Source organism: Petaurus breviceps, unplaced genomic scaffold (assembly GCF_028583685.1).
Source record: "Petaurus breviceps papuanus isolate PSGF00001 unplaced genomic scaffold, PetGlider_PUasm1.0 118, whole genome shotgun sequence".
Taxonomy (NCBI): domain Eukaryota; kingdom Metazoa; phylum Chordata; class Mammalia; order Diprotodontia; family Petauridae; genus Petaurus; species Petaurus breviceps.
In genome coordinates this window covers 17,010,376-17,031,432 of record NW_027185616.1, presented here as the reverse complement: position 1 = coordinate 17,031,432, position 21,057 = coordinate 17,010,376, and the positions used below count along the sequence as shown (strand labels likewise).

Genomic DNA, 21,057 nt, shown 5'->3' with positions numbered 1-21,057 from the left:
TACTTTTCATTTACCTGAAATAATTTATTGCCTGTAGTTCCAGAGGATTTGGACTATTTATAGTCTAACAAACTGCTAGGACTGGAAAGGACAGAACAAAAATGGCTATAATAGAGAGTTGCTACCTAAGGTAATTAGGGAGATAGTAAGAGAGCACTTAGCTGGCCTAGATCGGTTCAGATCTCTGGAGTGAGCATTCGAGTACTATTCCCATTTTATAGGCTAAGAAACTGAGACTTTGAGAGGTTAAACAGCTTGCTGAGTGTCCTACAACTACTAAGTATCAGAGTTGGGACATGGACCCAGCTCTCTATTATACCATACTGCTTCTTGAAAAGAGCTGGCAGATGTAATTACAGCATTGCCCTTGATCTTTGAAAGATCATTAAAAAAAATAGGAACAGTATCACAGGACTACAGAAAGATCGGTATTACAGTTTCCAAAAACAAAAGAGAATAAAATCTGGACTTATAATCCACTGAGTTTGACTTAAATTCTTGGCAAAGTTCCAGGATATATTTTTAAAGGGGTGGTTAGTGAACTTCTGGAAAGGGAAGCATTGCTCTGGCAAGAACTGGTAATGCCATATTAATCTTAGTTCTTTTTTTTTTGGGGGGGGGAGGTTTCTCCTAGATTGGTAGAACGGAGGAGAATGTAGATGGAAATTACCTAGATCTTACCAAAATATTTTACAAAGTCTCTTTTGCTAGTGTATTTCTAGATAAGATGGTTCAGCATATTTACAAATCTGAATCTAAATCAAGTGTGAATCTCAAGAATATTCATTAATGATTCAGTGCCAGTTTGGAAGGAGATCTCTAGTGGAGTGCCCCACAGAGCAATGATTGGCTCTGTACAATTTAACATTTTTGTAAATGATTTGCATAAGGCTATATGTGGCATACTTATCAACTTAAGATCATGTAAGTCTTGAAGGGATAGCTAACACATGGGATAGTAGAGTCAGGGCCCTCAAAACTGTTGATGATCTGGAGTTGTGGGATGAATTGAATAAGAAGAAATTTAGTAAGGATGATGGTTGTACACTTGAGTTCCCCCCACAAACAATGAAATCTACAAATACATCATGAGAGAATTAGAAGTCTACAAATGATCCATGGATTTTAGGAGACTACAAGTTCAATATGAGTCAGCAGCATGGTGTGACAACCAAAGAAGCTAATGCATTAGATTTTTAAATTAGATTGCATTGAAAGAGGTGTAACATTTGAGACTGGAGAGAAGATGCCTTGGCAGATCATATGGAGAGTGCTGGGTTCAGTTCTGGGTGGACATTTTATGAAGTGCATTATAAACTGGAGAGTGTCCAATGGAAGGGCCATTAGGGTTGTGAAAAATGGTTAAAGGAATGGGAATGTTTAGCCTAGAGAATAAAAGACTTAAGAAGGGGAACAGAGGATCATAGATCAAGAGAAGAGATTCTTCTTTTGTAGCATGACCCACTTTGGCAGTCTGGTGAAGCCTATGTTTCCCCTCACAGAATCATACTTCTAAATATATAACATAAAATACATAAGATTACAAAGAAAATCAGCTTTATTGACATTCAATATCAAATACCTTAAAAAATAACTTTAACTATACCAGGTTAAGAAACCTTGTTACAGAAGCATAGGGAACTTAAGAGACCTACTAATCCTACCTCCTAGTCCCAGAGAGGTTGTGACTTGCTTAAGATCTCACAGGTAATAAGCGATAGAGACATGTTTTGAACCCAAGACCTCTGATGCCACAGACAGTGCTTTGAAGTGGTAGCTATCTATATTCAAGAATTTAACATTTCTATCTAGTAGAAGAATTAGTCTTGTTCCCTTTGGTCCCAGGGCAGAACTATGAGCAGTGGATTAGAGATTATAGAGAAGCCAATTTAGGTTTGATGTACAGAAAAACTTTCTAAAACTTAGAGGTACCCAGAAATAGAACAGATGCCCCAGGAGGATGTTTGACTTTGTTGGAATTCTTCAAGCAACTGCAAGGCCATTTGTTGGGTGAATTAGAGAAGGCTTAGTTCTTCTGGCATGGATTCAGTTGGTGGCCTCTGAGATGCCTTCCAGCATTGAGATTCTGTTAACCTTCTTTAGTTTTAATCCAGGAATTTCAGGGTACAGAATTCCATGTTTCAGATTTCTTAAGTCTTTGCCATAAGGGTGAGTCAGCAGGGTAAGGATTTTTGTATGACAGCCAGCTGGCTTAGAAAACTAACCATCCATACTAGCTGAATTTTAGGGTCAACAAAGGAAAAGAAAGAGATTCCCAAGAAAAAGACTACAGATTTATTTTTTTCAATTAATGAGCATTTATTTTCTCTTCCTCTTCTCTTCTTTCTCTCCCCCTCCCCTGCATTGCAAAACAAGAATAAAGAAAACCTTGTAAGAAATGTGCACAAAAAAACCAAAATAAATTTCTAGTATTGACATTTTCCAAAAATGTATGTTTCATTCTATGCCGTTAGTACATGGCGTCTCCATCAGGAGGTGAGTAGCCTGCTTCCTCATTGGTCGTCTGGAATAATGGTTGGTCATTGCATTGATTAGAGTTGTTAAAGTGTTTAAAAATTGTTTTATTCATAATGTTATTGTATACAATGTTCTACTCATTCTTTTTTTACTTAATTCTGCATGAGTTCATACAAGTTATCCCAAGTTTCTTTGAAACTATTCTTTTGTCATTTTTAACGGCACAATATTATTCTGTCACAATTATCTACCATAATTTGTTCACTCTTTTTTCAACTGATGGTTAGTTTCCCTTCTAGTTTCCATTTTTTTTGTCACTGTTACTGTTCATCTTTCATTCTTGAAGAGGACCAATGACATCAGTATTTAAGTGAAGCAGGGCTGTGCGAAGTCAGCAGCCTCTCTCCTCTAGAGTCATTCAGAGTTCAGTGTCCAGAGAGAGGTCAAGACGACGGGCAATGGGCCCAGATGCAGTGGAACATGTTGGCTTCTTTGTCACTACAAAAAGAGCAGCTGTAAACATTTTGGTGTATTTAGGACTTACTCCTTTACCTTTCATCTCTTTGGGGGTTAGGCCTAGAGATGATCTCTTTGAGCCACTTCTGGGGCCTAGTGTCACATTGCTTTTTAGAAGGGCTAGAACAGTGAGCTTTACCAAGTAGCATTAGTGTGTCTCTTTTACCTCAGCCACTGCAAGATTTTTCATTTTCCTTTTTGGTCATCTTTCCAAAATGATGGCCATGAGGCAGAACCTCGGAGTTGCTTTACTTTGCATTTCTGATTTTTTTTAGTGATTTGGAGTATTTTTTTTTATGTGGTTATTGCTAGGTTGGCTTTCCTCCTTTGGAAAGTTCATGTTCATATCCCTTTTGATGATTTATCAATTGGGGAATAGCTTTTATTCTTAAAAATGTGAATCAATTTCTGTGCATCTTAGAAATGAGACATCAGAAAAATGCTGCAAGGTGGTGTTGTTTTTTTAAAACCAGTTAACTGTTTTTCTTTTCTAATTTTAACTGCATTGGTTTTATTTCTGGGGACGATAAATTAATTCTAGGTTACATTTCCTTAAATTAATACAATTCTTAAAATTAGAGAAGTGAATATACCTAAAAGAACCATGACAGCATGCTGTTTTTATTAATACTTTTTGTTAGCATCACTATTAACAGGAAGAAGCCATAAACAGGTGAGCACAGTCACATATAGTAACTAATTTGTGTAATATAGCATTTTTTAAAACAACTTTAAAGTTTTATTTCTTTTTTTCATTTTTCAAATGCTTTATTAACTTCTAGTTTACATCATTCATTTCTGTCAGATTTTGCATTACAAATTTTATCCCCATTTTTTCCCCTACCCACTGCCCCAAAAGAGCAGTCCCACAGGACATCCCTTCCTCCAATCTGCAGTCTCCCATATCTTCTCCCATACCCCCTTTGACTTTTCCATTAGGGCATGATGGATCTCTCTGCCCCAGTGCCTGTATAACTTATTTCCCAATTACATGTAAAATAGTATTAATAAGAGTATATGTATATGTATATATATATATACATATATATTTAAACATTTGATTTGAAAAATTTGAATTCCAGATTCACTTCCTTCCTCCCTTGTCACCCACCCTTACTGGGAAGATAAGCAGTTCAGTATAGGTTGTACATGTGTAGCTAATGCAAAACATTAATATAGTAGATATATTGTAAAGGACTGACTATATTTCCCTCCCTCCTATCCCATCTCCCACTTGTTTCATTCACTACTTTGATCCTGTAGTTTTTCAAAAGTGGGTGCTTCCAACTTCCCTCCCCTTCAGCCTGCCCTCCCTTCCATTATCCTCATGCCCTTTCCCCCTTCTCTCCTGTAGTGTGAGACACCCTATTTAATATGTATTTCATTCCCTCCCCAAGCCAAATTCAATGAGAATAAGATTGACCCATTCCCTTTTGCCTTCCTGTTCTTCCCCTCCATTGTAACCATTTTCCCTTGCCTCTTTTATATGAGATAGTATACCCCATTCTGTCTCTCCCCATCTCCTCTTATTATGTTCCTCTCTCACCTCTTAATTTCACCTTTTTTTTGCCTTTTTGGAGGGCAATTTGGGGTTAAGTAACTTGACCAAGGTTACACGGCTAGTATTTTTGTGTGGGTGTTAAGTGTCTCAGACCAGAACCGAACTCGGGTCCTCCCAACTCCAGGGCCAGCGCTTTACTTATTGCGCCACCTAGCCACCCCTTTAATTTCACCTTTTAAGTATCATCCCTTCCTATTAAATTGGTCCTGTGCCCTCTATCTATGTATACCTGAAAATATGTATACACACATTCACATATGTATTCATACACCCATATACCCTCCGATTATATATATATATATATATATATATATATTTCTATTCCCTTCAACTATTTTCATATTGAGAAAAGTTTCATAAGTTACAATTATTGTTTTTCCATGTAGGAATGTTAATAGTTCAACTTTGATAAGTTCTTTATGATTTATTTTCCCCATTTACCTTCTCATGTTTCTCTTGCTTCTTGGATGTGAATGTCAAATTTTCTATTCAACTCTGGTTTTTTCATCAAGAATGCTTGAAAGTCGGGGTGGCTAGGTAGCACAGTGAGTAAGAGCACTGGCTCCAGTGTCGGGATGACCTGGAGATCGAATCCTGGGCTCAGACACTTAGCACCCACCCAGAAATACCTGGCCATGTAACCTTGAGCAAGTTACTTAACCCTGATTGCTTTAAAAAAAAAAAAAGAATGCTTGAAAGTCCTCTCTTCCATTGAATGACCATATTTTCCCCTGAAACATGATACTCAGTTTTGCTGGGTAGGTGATTCTTGGTTTTAATCCGAGCTCCTTTGACCTCTGGAATATCACATTCCAAGCCCTTCAATCCCTCATTGTAGAAGCTGCCAGATCCTGAGTTATCCTGATTGTGTTTCCACAACATTCAAATTGTTTCTTCCTGGATGCTTGTAATATTCTCTCCTTGATCTGGGAATTTTGGGTATAATATTCTATATTCTACATATTCTATATATAATATTCTATATTTTGGACTAGCTATAATATTCCTAGGAGTTTTCTTTTTGGGATCCTTTTCAGGAGGTGATGGGTGGATTCTTTCAACCTCTATTTTTCCCTCTGGTTCAAAAGCATCAGGGCAGTTTTCCTTGAGAATTTCTTGAAGGATGGTTTCTAAGGTCTTTCTTTGATCATGGCTTTCAGGTAGTCTAATAATTTTTAAATTATCTCTCTTAGATCTATTTTCCAGGTCAGTGGTTTTTTCCATGAGATATTTTACACTGCCTTCTATTCTTTCATTTGTTTGGATCTCTTTAACAGCATCTTCATTTCTCATAAAGTCATTAGCTTCTATTTGCTCCAATCTAATTCTAAAGCAATGATTCTCCTCATTGAGCATTTGAGATTCTTTTTCCATCTGGCAAATTCAGCTTTTTAAGGCATTCTTCTCCTCATTGCCCTTTTGAGCCTCTTTTGCCACTTGAGTTAGTCTATTTTTTAAGTTATTTTCCTCAGTCAGACTATTGACCCTCATTTCATAATTTTCTTGCATTGTTGTCATTTCTCTTCCCAATTTTTCCTCCTCTTTTCTTATCTGCTTCTTAAGGTTCTCTATGGCCTGCAACCAGCTCGTATTTTCTTTTGAAGCTTTTGGTGCAGAGTTCTGACTTCACTGTCTTCCTCCTGTTCCATGCTTTGCTCATTTTTGTCCCCAAAATAGGAGTCTGATGTTGGGTTCTTCTGTTTGCTTTGTTTCCTTTCCCTGGTCATGTTGCCACTCAATTACTTGACTTTTGGGCTTTTTGCCACAGTAGGACTCTGCTACCAGACAGGGGAGCTTCATACCAAATGTTGGGGTTTTCTTAGCTGTTGGAGGTATTAGTTGGGAGCCCTCTCTGAAGCCTCCACATGCTCTGGCAAGCTGGTCACACACCCCAGGACCTCCACCCTAGACTGCAATCCAGATCCAAGCAGGTTAAAGCAAGAGTGGTTACCCCTCAGACTGGTCACTTGTTTCCCCTACACTCTGCAGGCCAGGAGCTGAAGCTGCCGCTTGGGGGCTGGGGGCAGCTGCACAGCCTTAGCTCCTCAGTGGTTTCTTGCCCTGGGGGCAAAAGCCTATGCACTCCCAACTACTGGTTCTCAAAGTCCACAGTGCACTTACCTCTCACTTTGTCCTTAACATCTATGTGTTGATAATTCTGGAGATGGCCACAGCTGCTGGTGATCTGGAGTCCCTCTGGCGGGGGGCTGGTCAGGCCCACCCTGGGGCTACAGCCTCTGTGTGGGGCTGGGCTCGGCTCCCAGAGGGCTACACTGGCTGATTCCTGCTGGCCTACAGGGCTGTCCTCAGTGGGAGGTTAGCTTTTCTGTGTCATTTTGTGAGTTGTATAGCTCCAAAGTTTGTTCAGAGTCCCCTTTTACATGAATTGGGGAAATTGGAAGCCAGAGCCGCATGGAGGTGCTGTTTCTACTCTGCCATCTTGACTCTACCCCCCTCAATGTAGCATTTTTAAAACACTTTCATGTCTATTTTATTTATGATATACATTCCAGTTTTGGAGCAAAAATATTTTGAAAGTTATACTTTAAGCCAATTCTCATAACAACCTGTAGAAATGTGATTCTAAAAAAATGTTATGTATAATGCCTACACATCAAGCACTTTAAATATGTCAAACATACAGTTTTCTCTACTGAACTTTTAAAACATGATGAGTGCCACTTGCTTTTGGGAATTTTATAAGGATTCATGGAATCACAGGTTTAGAAGTCATGTGGTTCACCCTTCCTTTTGGACTAGGTCACACCTAAACCATGCTATAGAGATGAAAATCTGTCCTAATTTAAAGTTCTCCAGGGAAGAATGCTCTCAAACCTTCCTCAGTAACTCATATCAGTGCTTAACAGCCCTGAGATTTAATCTTTTTATACTGCTGTGTTATACATGGATGAAAGAAACCATAAGTACAAAGTCTTCTAAAAAGTAGTGTGTGCATGTGTGTATGTGTGTGTATGTGTGCACGTGTGTGTGTATGTGCATGTCTGATAAAAGCTTACTTTCAGGGGGAAAAAAAGGCTTACCTTGAAATCTGTTTCTAATGGCATTGTTGTAATTGCCAATACATTTCTTAGAGCTGCAGATTTGGGGGGAGAATCTAAGAAACAAAGAGCTAAGAAATAACTTAAAATGATAACCTAGTCATACCTATGCCATCATGCTATCTTCACCTCATATTTTCTTGGCTTTCCTAGGCAGATGAATAGGTAGTTAAGAAAGTGTTTTCTTTACCTTTGGTACCCTATTCTAGTTTGTAACAACCCTTTTGCTAGAATTCCTCCTATAACTTATAACTTTGGCATTAATTTAAATCCATTTCCAAAGTTGTTCTCAATGGAGATTGAATAAATGCACAGTTTTAAAAAATAATAGGTTTTAAATTATTATACTTAATCACTACGTCATCCTTCATTATTCTTTTCTTTGGGCTCTAAAAGATCAGTTCCTTTTAACATTGAATAAATTTCCTGGCTGGCCTTGCTCGAGAGAGATATGAAGGACTTGGAGAATGAAATGTACTAGTGAATACCCACCTTTGAATTATTTTATTTATTTGTGATAGGCTCAATTAAAATGTTCACAATTTAAAAATAGATAAAATGCACTGAAGATAAGTAGCAAATGGTGGGAGAGGGAAAGGGGGGAGTCTTTCCTTTGATCCTTGTTTAGTAGTTAGAATTTACTCCCACTTTACTTTTATACTTTTGTTTCTTTTTTTTTTTTAAAAGCAATCAGGGTTAAGTAACTTGCTCAAGGTTACATGGCGAGGTGTTTCTGGGTGGGTGCTAAGTGTCTGAGCCCGGGATTCGATCTCCAGGTCTTCTCAACACTGGAGCCGGTGCTCTTACTCGCTGTGCTACCTGGCCACCCCTGTTTCTGTTTTTAAAAATAAGTTATTGATGCCTTTTTTATGTCATCATAGTTTTCCCAACATTCCTCCTTTACCTCCCAGTGTTCCCATATAACTGATAGAATTTTCTAAAGACAAAATCTAAAAAAGAAAAAAAGGAGAAAAAAATTAGTGTAAGTGATCAATACATTGAAAAAGTCTGAAAAGATGTGCAATACTTGTTGCAGAGTATTTTCTACATTAAACTCAAGTTTAATTCATTAAATATAGAGCCTCAGAATGTTTGCCTATGTACATACATTTTTGTGTTGATAACCAGAGAGAAAAATCCTTTCTTTCATATCTTAATGCTTGATAATTTTTTTAAAAGAGGATTCTTATTAGATTTAAAAAATATATTATGCAATATTTCTGGACAGTTTTATGGCAGTTAAGATATATTTTTTAAAAGGCCAGCATATATTTACCTTTAAATGTTGAATTCTGTTTTAGAGAGCCAATAAAAATAAATGAGTTGATTTTACTTTAAAAATACATAATCTTGGGGTGGCTAGGTAGCACAGTGAATAGAGCACTGGCCCTGGAGTCAGGAGGACCTGAGTTGAAATCCGGCCTCAGACACTTAACACAAAACAACTAGTTGTATGACCTTGGGTAAGTCACTTAACCCCAGTGGCCCTCCAAAAAAATTATATAACCTAATTATATTTGTAGTTCTGTGTACAAAGAATCAAAGCTCTATTAACGGGATTCTTGCAAGTTAGCACTGAATTCTCTCAGGAAAGACTGCTCTGCCTTTCACTCTGCAGATATGAGGGCAGCCTCTATGTCTGATCTAGTGGCTCCTGTACTACTCCCTAGTTTTCATGAGCCATGGGTGCCACTGTAATTCCTTTTTAGAACCTACTGTCTAAACACATTAAAACCTAAAAATTCAAAGTACTTGGTTATGTCACAGTCATTTTTGATTCACTTTCTGTAGGGCTCATTGGTCAACTGATTTTTCCCTATAGGGACAGAGGCCAGACCTTAACTTGTTTGAGATGTTTAGGATGTTGCCCTTCCCATTTAAATACATAAGGATGACAATTGTTGCTGTTGTTATTTGTATGAGCCAAAGTTAAGTGTCTGATCGTTATTATTTATGAAGCTTTTACATTTTGTAGGCCAAGCACCAGATATGAATGTTCCAAGTACCCCACAAAAGCTTGCAGTTCCCCCTCCAAGTGGAAGGCCTTCACCAGCTCCTCCAGCTGCTCAGCCAGCTGCTGCCCTGCCTGGACCTTCTGTGCCCCAGCCAACCCCTGGGCAGCCTTCCCCTGTGGTTCAGCTACAGCAAAAGCAGAATCGGATTAGCCCCATTCAGAAACCACAGGGACTGGATCCTGTTGAAATACTACAGGAGAGAGAATACAGGTAAGAAATTAAAGTTAAGAGCTTAAATGAATAATGATAAAATAAATATTTCACATTTTTCATAATGCTTCATGGTTTACCAAGTTCTTTGAGGTCATTATCTCATTTGATCCTTACACTACCTTGCAAGTCTCCCATTTTACAGGCAGCTGAAGGTTAGAGGTTAAGTGCCTTCCTCAGTCATAGCTATTAGCAGAGGACTTATTTGAATCCAATTCTCTGGCTCCAAATTGACACTATATCATGCTGCCTCCCTTTATTTACTCTTAGAGTACTTGTATTTTAGCATGTTTCTAGAAATACATCTGTTAGTTATACTATCTTTTTGCTTACCTTTATAGTGACCAAAGAAGGAAGAGGTCTGATGTTACTGAAAATGTTTGAAAGAGTACTGGTGCAGGTAGAAATGAATAATAATGAATCGTGTAAACTTACATTTACACGATGCCTGATCATCATTTCTACAATATTCTTATTTATATATTTATTTTGCTTTTGGGAGAGGGAAGAGCAGGGCACTTGGGGTTGAGTGACTTGCCCAAGGTCACATGGCTAGTATCTACAATATTCTTTAAGTCAATTAGCATCCTGTAGTCAAGTCATTAGCCCACATTTTGAAGTATCTAGAATCTTCCTTATTTTTGAAAATCAGTATCTTTGCCCATCTCTAGTCCTGAGTTAGCACTCTTGTTTTCCATTGCTTTTTGAGGCTCACTGACAGAGGTTCTGCCATTATATATTGTTTAAGTCCTATACCTTGGGGGTGTATCCATTGCCAGACCTGGTGATGTGAACTCCCTTTGGGCATATTGGAGCTTCCTTGCCATCGTCTTTTCATCTTTACTTTTTTTTAATTCCCTCTTAGTAATTTTAGTTCAGTCTTTTGTCTTGGAAGACACAACAGAAGCAAAGTAGGAATTAAATAGTTCTTTCTTCTTTTCACCTATCCCTAAATGTTCCATCTACCTCAAACTGCTGTCTGATCCAGTACTCAATCTTCCTCTTGCCTTCTTTACAGCTGAAAATATTTTGGGGGGGTATCTTTAGCATTTATCGGAATCCTTAACATCCTCATCTTTAGTCCTCCTGACATTTCTCTTACAAGGCATGCCACTTTTGTATTCATCCTCAGTCATGTGAGCAAGCCTCTATCTTCTACTTATGTCTTTTAAAAATTCTAGCTTGTTGATAAGTTCCCGGAGGAGCCACATTCATCTTTTCAGACATTTCTTCCTTTTCTTCTTCATTGGAATCATTTGTGTTTGTGTCATCAGAATTTCATTCTTGAGTCCCTCCCATCCCTCTTGAGTCAGTTTCCTTTGTAGAATGTTAGTTCATAAGATTCTATCTTTTCTGTGAACTCTATCAAATCTGTTCTCCAGAAGTCTAGATTATGAGGCCAACTGGGCCTTGTGTTCTCCTCTTTACCTGTCATATGCTGTATGGTGTAGTCACTTCTTTTGAAAGCACCTTTCATTTCTTTCAACTTTCGCTGCTCATTCCTTTTCTTGATCAGAGTCAGGTTCAGGAGAGAAGTTCCTTCATTTCATGTGAAAGATTAAATTACCAGTGAGCCAAGTGAAGAATTCCTTCAATTATTGGTTTGTAGCAGAGAACTTCTTTTGGTGTCCTCAAAGTTAGAGCACCTTCCCCATAACCCCGAAACCCTCGTCCCCTGCCTCTATGCCACCTTTGGGACCTTCTTGTGGCCAGGTGTACTATCCCCTCAACATTGCTTCCATTCCTGTTTTCTTTGATCATCACCCAAAGGTGCTCCACCATCATCTCCCCTATGATTAGTTCATGAATTCCCACACAGAAGTGTATTTTTTTGATATATATTACACCTTCATCAGACTTTTTATCTAATCGGTACCTTTTCAATAAGGTATATAATTATTTTGATATATTCTTGTCATAGGTCACATTCCATTTAGTCATCATACCCATGAAATCCTATTTACCACCAAGTTATGGATTGATATTGAATAGTGACAAGAATTTTGTTATATATAAACCTACCTTGTTATTTAGGTATGATTTACTACTCTGTACTTATTAAATATAATTTATAATATTATTATATATTATTACATGGTTAAGTTATATATAATTATATTAATTTATATTTCATTGTTTTGCTATTTACATATTTATTTTTGTTATTTAAAATTTTGTTATATATTGTTTACTATTATGTACTAAAGTTTATTATTATGAACTTTTCATTTTATCACTTTTGGTTTTTTTCCTCCCCTAGTTTTTGTCTTTTGGGGGATGTTGTGTAATCTCTGCCCAGGTGCACATTATTAGACTTCTTTTGGGGTTTGAGATGGTGCCAGAACTTTAATGGGTACCATGCTTACAAGGAACTCACTTTTAACACCGTTTTGAGAGTAAAGTGCTATGTTGATCTTAACAAATGGCCCCAGATGCATAATGTACAGCATTACATGGTATAATTTAAAGCTAGTCTAATGTGTAAAAAGCTTTTTTTCCCTCCAATTCCGCATTAATAAAAAATTGTAGCTGTCAGTGTCTTTTAAATTATGAGCTCAGAGGATTGTGTGAAATGGTTCTTCTTTATTCTTTTATTACTCAAAAAATGTCTCCCTTTTTATAAAGCTGCTTTGCTTTTGAAGTCATTCATCTAAGCAGCAGCCTGTCCACAGAGTGTGATGGTCCTGTGCCACAACTAAGTGGTTATCATCCATGGCAGAAGTATTGGTTTGCTTTGGCAACATCATAGGGAGAATCTTTTATCTTCTTTGGTTGTGATGCAATAGCCAGTTTCGGCCTAAAAGAAGATAAATTGCTCAGTGGTAGAGATTAGTTAAATGTATTCTTATAAAAAGGTTAGATTAAGTCCCCCAAGCATTTATGAAAGGCATCTAAGAACTCTTTTCCTCATGGTTCTCTTATGATTGAATGAGTTTATTGCCTTTAGCATTTTCTCTAGTAGATGCAAAGAGGCATCTCATTGAAAGACTTTGAGCAAAGTTTAAGTGATCCCTCTTTTGCAATTGGATACATTTACTCTGGGCAAAAATCATGTCAGAATTCTTTTTAAAATGATCATTTTTTATGTTTAGGAATATTACTTACCTTGTCTACAGTAAGTAAAAAAATCTTTTTCATTTAACTTGCTGTGTTCCCCAGTTGTTTAAAGAAAGCATGGTATATAAATATTTCCTGCTGTCTGTTGGATCAGAGAAAGTCCAAATTTGGGGGTTTGTGAGGAATGGTGAGACAATGAAAGTATAAAGATACATAGGAGTAAAAATAGTTTTAGCAAAGTGACAGAAAGGGAGTGTTTATGTGTCTAATACCAGGGGGAAGCCCCAGCAAAATTCTTGCAGAGGGGGTTGTCTGTATAGGAAACTTACAAAATCGTGAGTCTTCTCTGGGTGGTAGAAGCTTCCCTGAGCCAACAAAAGGCAGGCTCTTCTACAGGAATGACGGTTCTGTGTATATAAACCGGTCAGAGGGTCCATGCTCGGGTGTTGCATAGCACAATAGAACAGCTAAGGGAGTTCTGCTGGCTGAGCTGAGGCAGAGCTCACTGTCTGTCCTTCTGTACAAGCTGGTACTCAGATCCCTCCATCTCTGCTGCCCCAGAGCTTGGACACTCCCTGTCAATTTTCACTCTCTTCTCTTTCCCTTTTATGATCCAACTGAATATGTTGCTCATACTTGTTCTTTGGAGGCATTCCATGAAAGTGAAGCTTTTGCAAACATGGCTGGATAGGGTTTCCTCTACTTACTTACCTAATGTTGATGGATTGATTTGATTTTTTTTTACTAAATTAGTATTCAGACTGTCATTTCACAGATCCTGGTGTGGATGGATTATAAATTGCTTTTTCCCATAAGGATTTATTTTAGAATGCAATCATTGACATATTCAGTATATCGTTTCAGGATTTGATATAAGTACAAGAGCGTTCTGGTATATGAGGGAGAAAAAAATACAATTTCTTTTGATTTTTGTCATATGCTATTTCTATTGATATACTAAAATACCTTCTCAGAAATTACCAAGCAGTCCCACTCCAGGCAGAGTTGCCCAAAATATCATGTTGAGGTCCCCACCCCCACCCGAAGTGTTAGACTGCTTGCTACTTGAAGGAACAGAATGTACCAGTGTCATTTTCTGTACAAATAACTCTCCTACAGGAATCATAAACTTCTCCTCTGGACCTGAACAAATATCTGTTGCCTTTAATGAAACTCCCTTTCTTGCCAGAGCAGTAACCTCTCTTGATTTACTGTTCAATCTGTATGAAAAACCTGACTGACCTAATTCTGTTTCAATTTTCTGTACTCCTGAGGAGGCCAAATGAGCCCCCTGCAGTTATGCAGTATTACATCCTTGTTGTTGTTTCAGGAAGTTTAGAATCGGGAATCTCTTTATCAGACTACCTGCTGTATCCCATTGATGGCAAGATGAAATTGTCTGGAGAGGAGCATTACTTAAAATTACAAAAGAAAAAAAATACCAAGACCTTTTCCCGAAGAGGATAATTTTTCCTTGCATTGTATAATAGAAAGGTCACAGGACTAGGAATCGCCCACCTGGGTTTGAATCTTTGAATCTTGGTTCTAGCACTTACTTTCTGTATGACTCTAAGGGGGTCACTTCACATTTCTGAACCTCGGTTTCCTCATCTGTAAGATATAGGCACGATAATTCTGGTATTGTGTTGTTGTGAAGAAAGCACTTTGCAAAGTGCTGTGTAATGTTTTGTTATTGTTACTCTCTCCCAGAGGCCCAGCTCAGATGCCTCATCTTAGCATGTAGGTCACCCTGGCTTCTGGGAGGCTGTGCCAAGGAAGCATAGCCTTGGCAAGATCCACCCAGCTGGTGTGGTCCCAGTGACAAAGTGTTCTTGCTGTTCCAGGACCAGCTTAACTAAGTACAGAGTGGGTTGTAACCAGCAGATTGGCCCCAGGGTGATTAGTGCAGTGTCCCTCAGGCTCCGTCTTGTGAAATCTTTTTCTGCAGTGACACTGGTCAAGTGCTTAGAAGGGGGAAGTACTTTGGAATTACATGGATTTTGCCCACCCACAAATATAAGTGTAACTGTAGCTTGGAGTAGAGGCTTCATTATTGAATGGGAAGTCAGGAAGCCCAGGGTTTGAACCTCATTTCGAATACTCACTAGATATGTGAACCTAGGCAAGTCACTTAATTAGTCTATGTAAAATGTAAAATGAGGGACTGGACTTCGATGGCCTCAAAGACACCTTGTAGCGCTAAATCTATGACCCCATAATCCTGTTGTTACTGTCCATCCACACTGATGGACTTACTATAAATGAAACGGGAAGTTTCATTGAAATGAAAGGATGGCTCCCAAGTTCTCTATGGAGAAGCAAATCAGGCAGTTGGCAGGGTTTGTTACATTCTTAGTCATTTTGCCTTATACACTACCCCTATTGCCCCACAGTAACCACCCTGGAGTTAATTGTAGGTTTGGGCTAACATCTGTTGTAAAGAGGAAGATTCTACCCAGAACTTGACAGTACCCCCTAAAACAAATCAGTAAATACTTAGGAATTTGATGACTTAAAAATATGAAGATAACCTTAGGATAAGATGCTACAGGGATTAAGAAATGGAGGAGGTAAAAGTTTATTAGATTACTCAAAGGATTCTCATATATACATAGGTGTGTGTGCATTATACATATATATATATGCATGTATATCTTGAATTTTTTCAAGAATAAAAATGCAATTAGCTTGATGATCACTGAATAATATTAGCTTGATGATCACTGAATAATATAACATTTAAAAATGAAATCAACTACGTGTTAACAGATAAAGAGTTTGGTTATCAACTTAGAAGTCATTTTAGGATTTTCTTTTTGCACAATTAGCTCATTTCCTAGTTAAAACAATGGTCAAATTCAAGATTAAATTAGAAGCAAGGATAAGGATGAAAATACACTGTATGCAATTACAGCAACTTAGTCCTATTCAAACAAACTTTCAACTTGAAGAATGGAAAATGAATAAAAAGCAAAGGCATGGACAATAATGGTTATGTAAAATGATTTTTTTTTGCACAAACAAAACTAATGCAGCTAAAATAAAAAAGGAAGCAGGTAACTGGAGAAAAACCTTTTCAACAAGTTTTTTCTGAAAGAGGTCACATCTCCAAGATTCATAACAATGGATTCAAACTTATAAGAATAAGTGAGCCATTTCATAGCCGATAAATAATTGAAGGATATGAACATGAATTTATTGAAGGAAAGAAAATCAACCAAATAGCAATATTAAAAAAAATGCTCCAAACCACTAGTAATGAGAGAAATGAAAGCTAAATAATTTGTGAAGTTGATTTACCTCATATCCAGCAGACTGGAGAAGACAAAGGTGAACAAATGTCAAGTGTTGGAGATGCTGGGCAAAAAAAAAGGGCACATTAATATATTTTGATAGGTACGAATTCTAGAAAGCAATGTGAAATGATTCTTCAAGTCATTAAATTGCTATTGCTTTGAACTGGCAATATTGATAAGAGGCATATGTTCAGCAGCTCTTTTTGTAGTAACAAGGAACTTAAAACTAAGGGCATATCCATCAATTGAGGAAAGCCTGAACAAATAATGGTGGTTGAATGTAATGGAGAGTCATAAGAAATCGCAAATGGAGGACTTCAAAGAAATCTGGGAAGACTTGTATGAACTGATGCAGAATGAAGTGAGCAGAAGAAGGAGAACAATTTATACAATAACAACTGTAAAAAAAAAACAACTTGGGAAGACTTAAGAACTCTTAGTAATTCAATTACCAACCATGCTTCCAGAGGACTGATGATAAAGTTTGATACCTGTCTCTTGACAGATGATGAACTCAGGATGTTGAAAGAGATATTTATTTTTTGGACATGGCCAATGAATGAATGTGTTTTTGCTTGATTATGCCTATTTGTTACAAGGGTTTTCTTTTTCTCTTTTCAGAGATAAGAGTAGGAGGGAGAGAAACTTAATTATTGTTAACTAAAAATAATCATATTGTTTATTACGATTGCTTCTTAGAGAAGTTTACCAGATATCTAAACCAGCAGTTATAAGGAGGAGATTATGATCAAGAAATCAATAGCTTAGAAACTTACTCAATCTCCTGGGCAAATAAAGAGAGGTTGCTATGAAGGATAACTGTTTAGAATATTCTCTCCAATTTATTTTCTACATACCTTGTTTTCACATAATGGTTTGGATGTTGTCTCCCCCATTTGACTGTGGATTCTTTAAAAGCAGGAATGTTCTTTTTACCTTTCTTTGTATCTCTATAACTTAGCAAAGTGCCTATCACATAGTAGGCACTTAAATATTTATTGACCGACTGACTGCAAAACATTATGAAGGACATGGTGGAAGTACTGTCTCACAATACAGTGAAAATCAATAGAAGGGATAAGTCAGTTATCCCCAGATTATCATTAGGCTAAGCTGAAAGACAGAAAATTGATATAAAATGGAACATATTTGCTAGCGGTTCTCCAGAGCTCTCTTGTCAACAGAGTTCTAATACTCATTTTTGATGGTAGCGGAACCATCACCTATGAAGTCTAAAACTGAAAAACTGAGTGTGTTTCAAATTTAAGAAAAATGATTAAATCTCACACAATGAACTTCAATAATTTGGGGGATTCAGTACTTGAATAATTTAGCCTTACTGATATGGGTAATGATTTCAGTGATATAGATAATCTTTTTGTGCAATGTCTGTGTGAGTCTTTTCCATATCCTTTTGGAAATGATTCAGAGAGTTTCTACCCAATGTTCTGGGCATCTTCCTTTTGATCTCTTGACATCATATGGTTACCGGAGGAGAGGAGCACAAAGCCTGTATGTTGCTTAACCCTTGTTCTCACTGCCTAACTGATCTACCATCTTTTAAGATCATATATCTCTCAGATGACATTCTTTAAGCAGATTATCTTAATTCAACTGATGTTTCTCTCCATTGACTTCTGGGTTACCCTTAGCTTTAATTCTTCATTAACTGTTGTACTCTATGACTTTCAGGTGGCTGTATAATTAAATTTTTGTTAGAAAAGTTGGCCTTTATGATAGGGAGAAGACAGGAGTTCTTTAAAATCTATATTAACTTTCACAAAGGCAATTTAGTTCACTCTCCTTATCTTGTTCAATTCTAGGTCTTGCTTGTTATGTGCAGTTTCTTTCAGGATAATTAATTGTATGTTCATGGACCAAATTCTATGGGTTGGCCATTCAATTGTATATCATAGTCTGGGCAATAAGCAATCAATCAACAGTCATTTATTAAGCACATGCCAGGTACTGTTCTATGTGCTGGAATTCTTCATTCCCTTGGTTTTTCCCATGTGGCTAAGCCAAACTGTTTTGAATTAATATGGATATCATTTGGAAGACCCTGCAGCATTCTGAGGTTTGATGCAATTGGTACATTATTTGCAAATGTAGCATCTAGAGAACTTTACTATCTATAGAGACTCTGCTATAGACAGGTGCTGTGATGACAGCAAACACCTTTCTTTAACAAGCATACATCTCCTTGCCCTATACCTTACCTGCTATTAATAACCTTTCCAGGAATCCTGCATAATGTTGATATGTGGATAAGAGATACGTTATTGCAGGAGAACCTTTAGGGATTGGTGGGTTTTGCTGTTGTTTTGTTTGGTTTCTCCTTTGTTTTCCAGTCAAATGCTTTTTTTGTGGTCAAACAATGAACATACTGGGATCTTTTACTGCATGTACCTTTCAGTTCAGTTGCATGACTGAAGAGCATAGTTGTGGTCTGCCATAGAATGTGATTTGCAAAAGGCTTTTTTTCCCTTTCATCTGTCTTCATGTATGCCCTTGATATGTGTGTAGATCATTCTCATAATTATGTAGAGATGAAAAAAACAGGACATGTATCAGTAGTTACTAAATTTTTTCCCCTGAAGATTAATTATGGATTCTTTTGACTGATACTTTGTTCAGAAGTTCTGGGCAATTTTCTTGTATTATTTCTTGCATTATGCTATTCAGAGTTATTTTTTTAACTTCTCATGTTATTCTGAGGGAATTAGAACCCTTAAATTTTCTCTACACGTCTGGTCTTTGAAATCAGTATGTTTTGTTTATATAGTTTCTGTTAACATTATTGCCATTTATTTCTCTTCTTCCAGATTGTTTTTCACTTCTGTGTATTTGCCTTCCCAATCAATTCTTCTCTCTTTTGTTTCTTTGGTGAGACTGGCCTCTGTGGATTCAAGTTTTTCTGTTCTTCTAATTATTTCTGCTGTGTAGGCCATCAATTTTTCTTTCACATTATTTCTCTTTGAAACCATTCAAGAATATTCTACTGTTTTTCTGTGGTCTCTTGGGAATCCACAGGGTCCTTTGCTTATCAGGTATTGATTCTTTCAGATATCGTATTTTAGTATTTATTCATAGATTCTGAGTTCATTTAGCTGATATGGAAACCATATTCTCTTTTTAAAAAATTTATATTTCCCTGTTGGTTTATTTGCTTATGCTCATGGTCTTTAACTAAATTTTTTTCCTCCTAAGATCTTTTGTAGACTTAGCCTTTTTTCCTTATATGTCCCTATCACCCACTTTCTGACTTCTTTGAGTGTGATTTTCCTGGAGGCTGGGCCTCAAACCAGCCTGGCCTCAGTTCACATTTCACTGCCCTCAGCTTCTTGTCCTTTCCCCTTCCAGGGGAAACAGAATAGGCCCCAGCTAGGTGGTGATCCTATTCTCTCAGGGCCACATGACTACACATGCTGAAGCCTTGCCTTCCTTCCCTCCATTCCTCAGTTCTTTGGCCAAAGTTCTATTGCAGCACAAAACATACTTGATGTTGCAGCCCAAGCCACCACACTGGATGGATACAGGTGGGTGGAGGTGAGTGGGCTCCAAGCCCTTGGTCTCGCTTGTTCAGCCTCTCCTGAGTGTGGTAGAGGAGGAGGTGCTGGGTGGAGGGAGGTCCTCAGGGGCTGGAGATTATCCTTCACTTATTACTCATTGGGGTCTTACTTCATGATGGTTCTTCGTATCATAGACTGTGGAGACAGCTGGAAGTCCTTTATCTCGTGTGTTTAATTCCTATTTTGGAGAGGTTCAAAAAGACTTGAGAATCCAAGAAAATGTCTGGTCGGGGCTTTTGGTGGCCTTATGACCCAGACATCTTGGGTCAGTAGTTTATTCATAATATTTTCTTGGTCAGTTTGTTTTGGAGGTTGAAAATAATAAAGCCCAAACTTTTTGTTTTCCTCTAAACCTTTGATATCCTTCTTTCTTTCCTATACTTTACCACCCTCAAAATCGTGCAGTCCTTTGCACAGATCTCTGTTGAACTTAATTGTACTTGGTTATCTTTTTTTGGTTTAGTGACATTTCTTTTTAACTTTGTAGCACATGATAGACAATGATTTTAGAGTTTAACTGTGATCGTTCCGCCATATATCTCTATCTCTGTCTCTTTCTACAGAATACATATGTGTATTTATATATATATATATATAGATATGTATACACGTTTGTGTATATACATACATATATGCATACATGTATGTATATATAATATATATGTTTATCTTTAACAACATATATTTTAAAAAACATACTGGAAGTGATACAATTTTAAAGGCACCTAGGAATAGATGTTCAAAATATTTCAAAGAGGTGAAAATTCTAATAAAAAACAACTGAGAAGATACCAATGATTACTAATCCATATACCTACTTTCCTGTTTCTATAAAATCTTTATGAGAATATGTTAAGATCATTCAAGATTTCTTGATAGGTACAGTCACAAATATAACCTTTTCTAATGATCCTATTATAATTAATGTCAAGTGAGACATTAAAAAAAACAGACATATATATGGTCACTAATGTAATGAGAGGATATCCTGTGTAAAGTCCAAATTGAAGAGAGGATTCTGGAGAAATAATGAAGGCCTCTAAATGTCTGTGTGGGTGGCTAATTACATGGAACCCTTCACTACTACAAAACTTCCTCATTCAGTTAAATGACCTCTTAATAGAGAATTGTCTTGTGATCCTTACAGGAAAAACCATCACATAGGTAAGGAATTACATGAGACTTGGATGGCTGTCCCATTGCTTTCCCCAGTCTATGTGCGTGTGACTGCATGCCATTTTTTGCTGTTTCATGGGACGCCAGAAAAATCATCTGAAATTCTCTTTACTTAGC

At 37.2% G+C, this 21,057-nt stretch overlaps 1 protein-coding gene across 9 annotated transcripts in view; it reads left to right on the top strand.

Annotated features, from left to right (window-relative positions):
• The window catches only part of SMARCA2 (SWI/SNF related BAF chromatin remodeling complex subunit ATPase 2), a 289,270-nt gene that overhangs the window by 99,787 nt on the left and 168,426 nt on the right, over nucleotides 1-21,057 (top strand). For all 9 annotated transcript variants that reach the window (XM_069086747.1, XM_069086767.1, XM_069086776.1 and 6 more), the window contains one exon: nucleotides 9,590-9,839. In XM_069086747.1, the coding sequence (XP_068942848.1) occupies nucleotides 9,590-9,839 (250 nt within the window). The remainder of the gene's footprint in view (nucleotides 1-9,589; nucleotides 9,840-21,057) is intronic.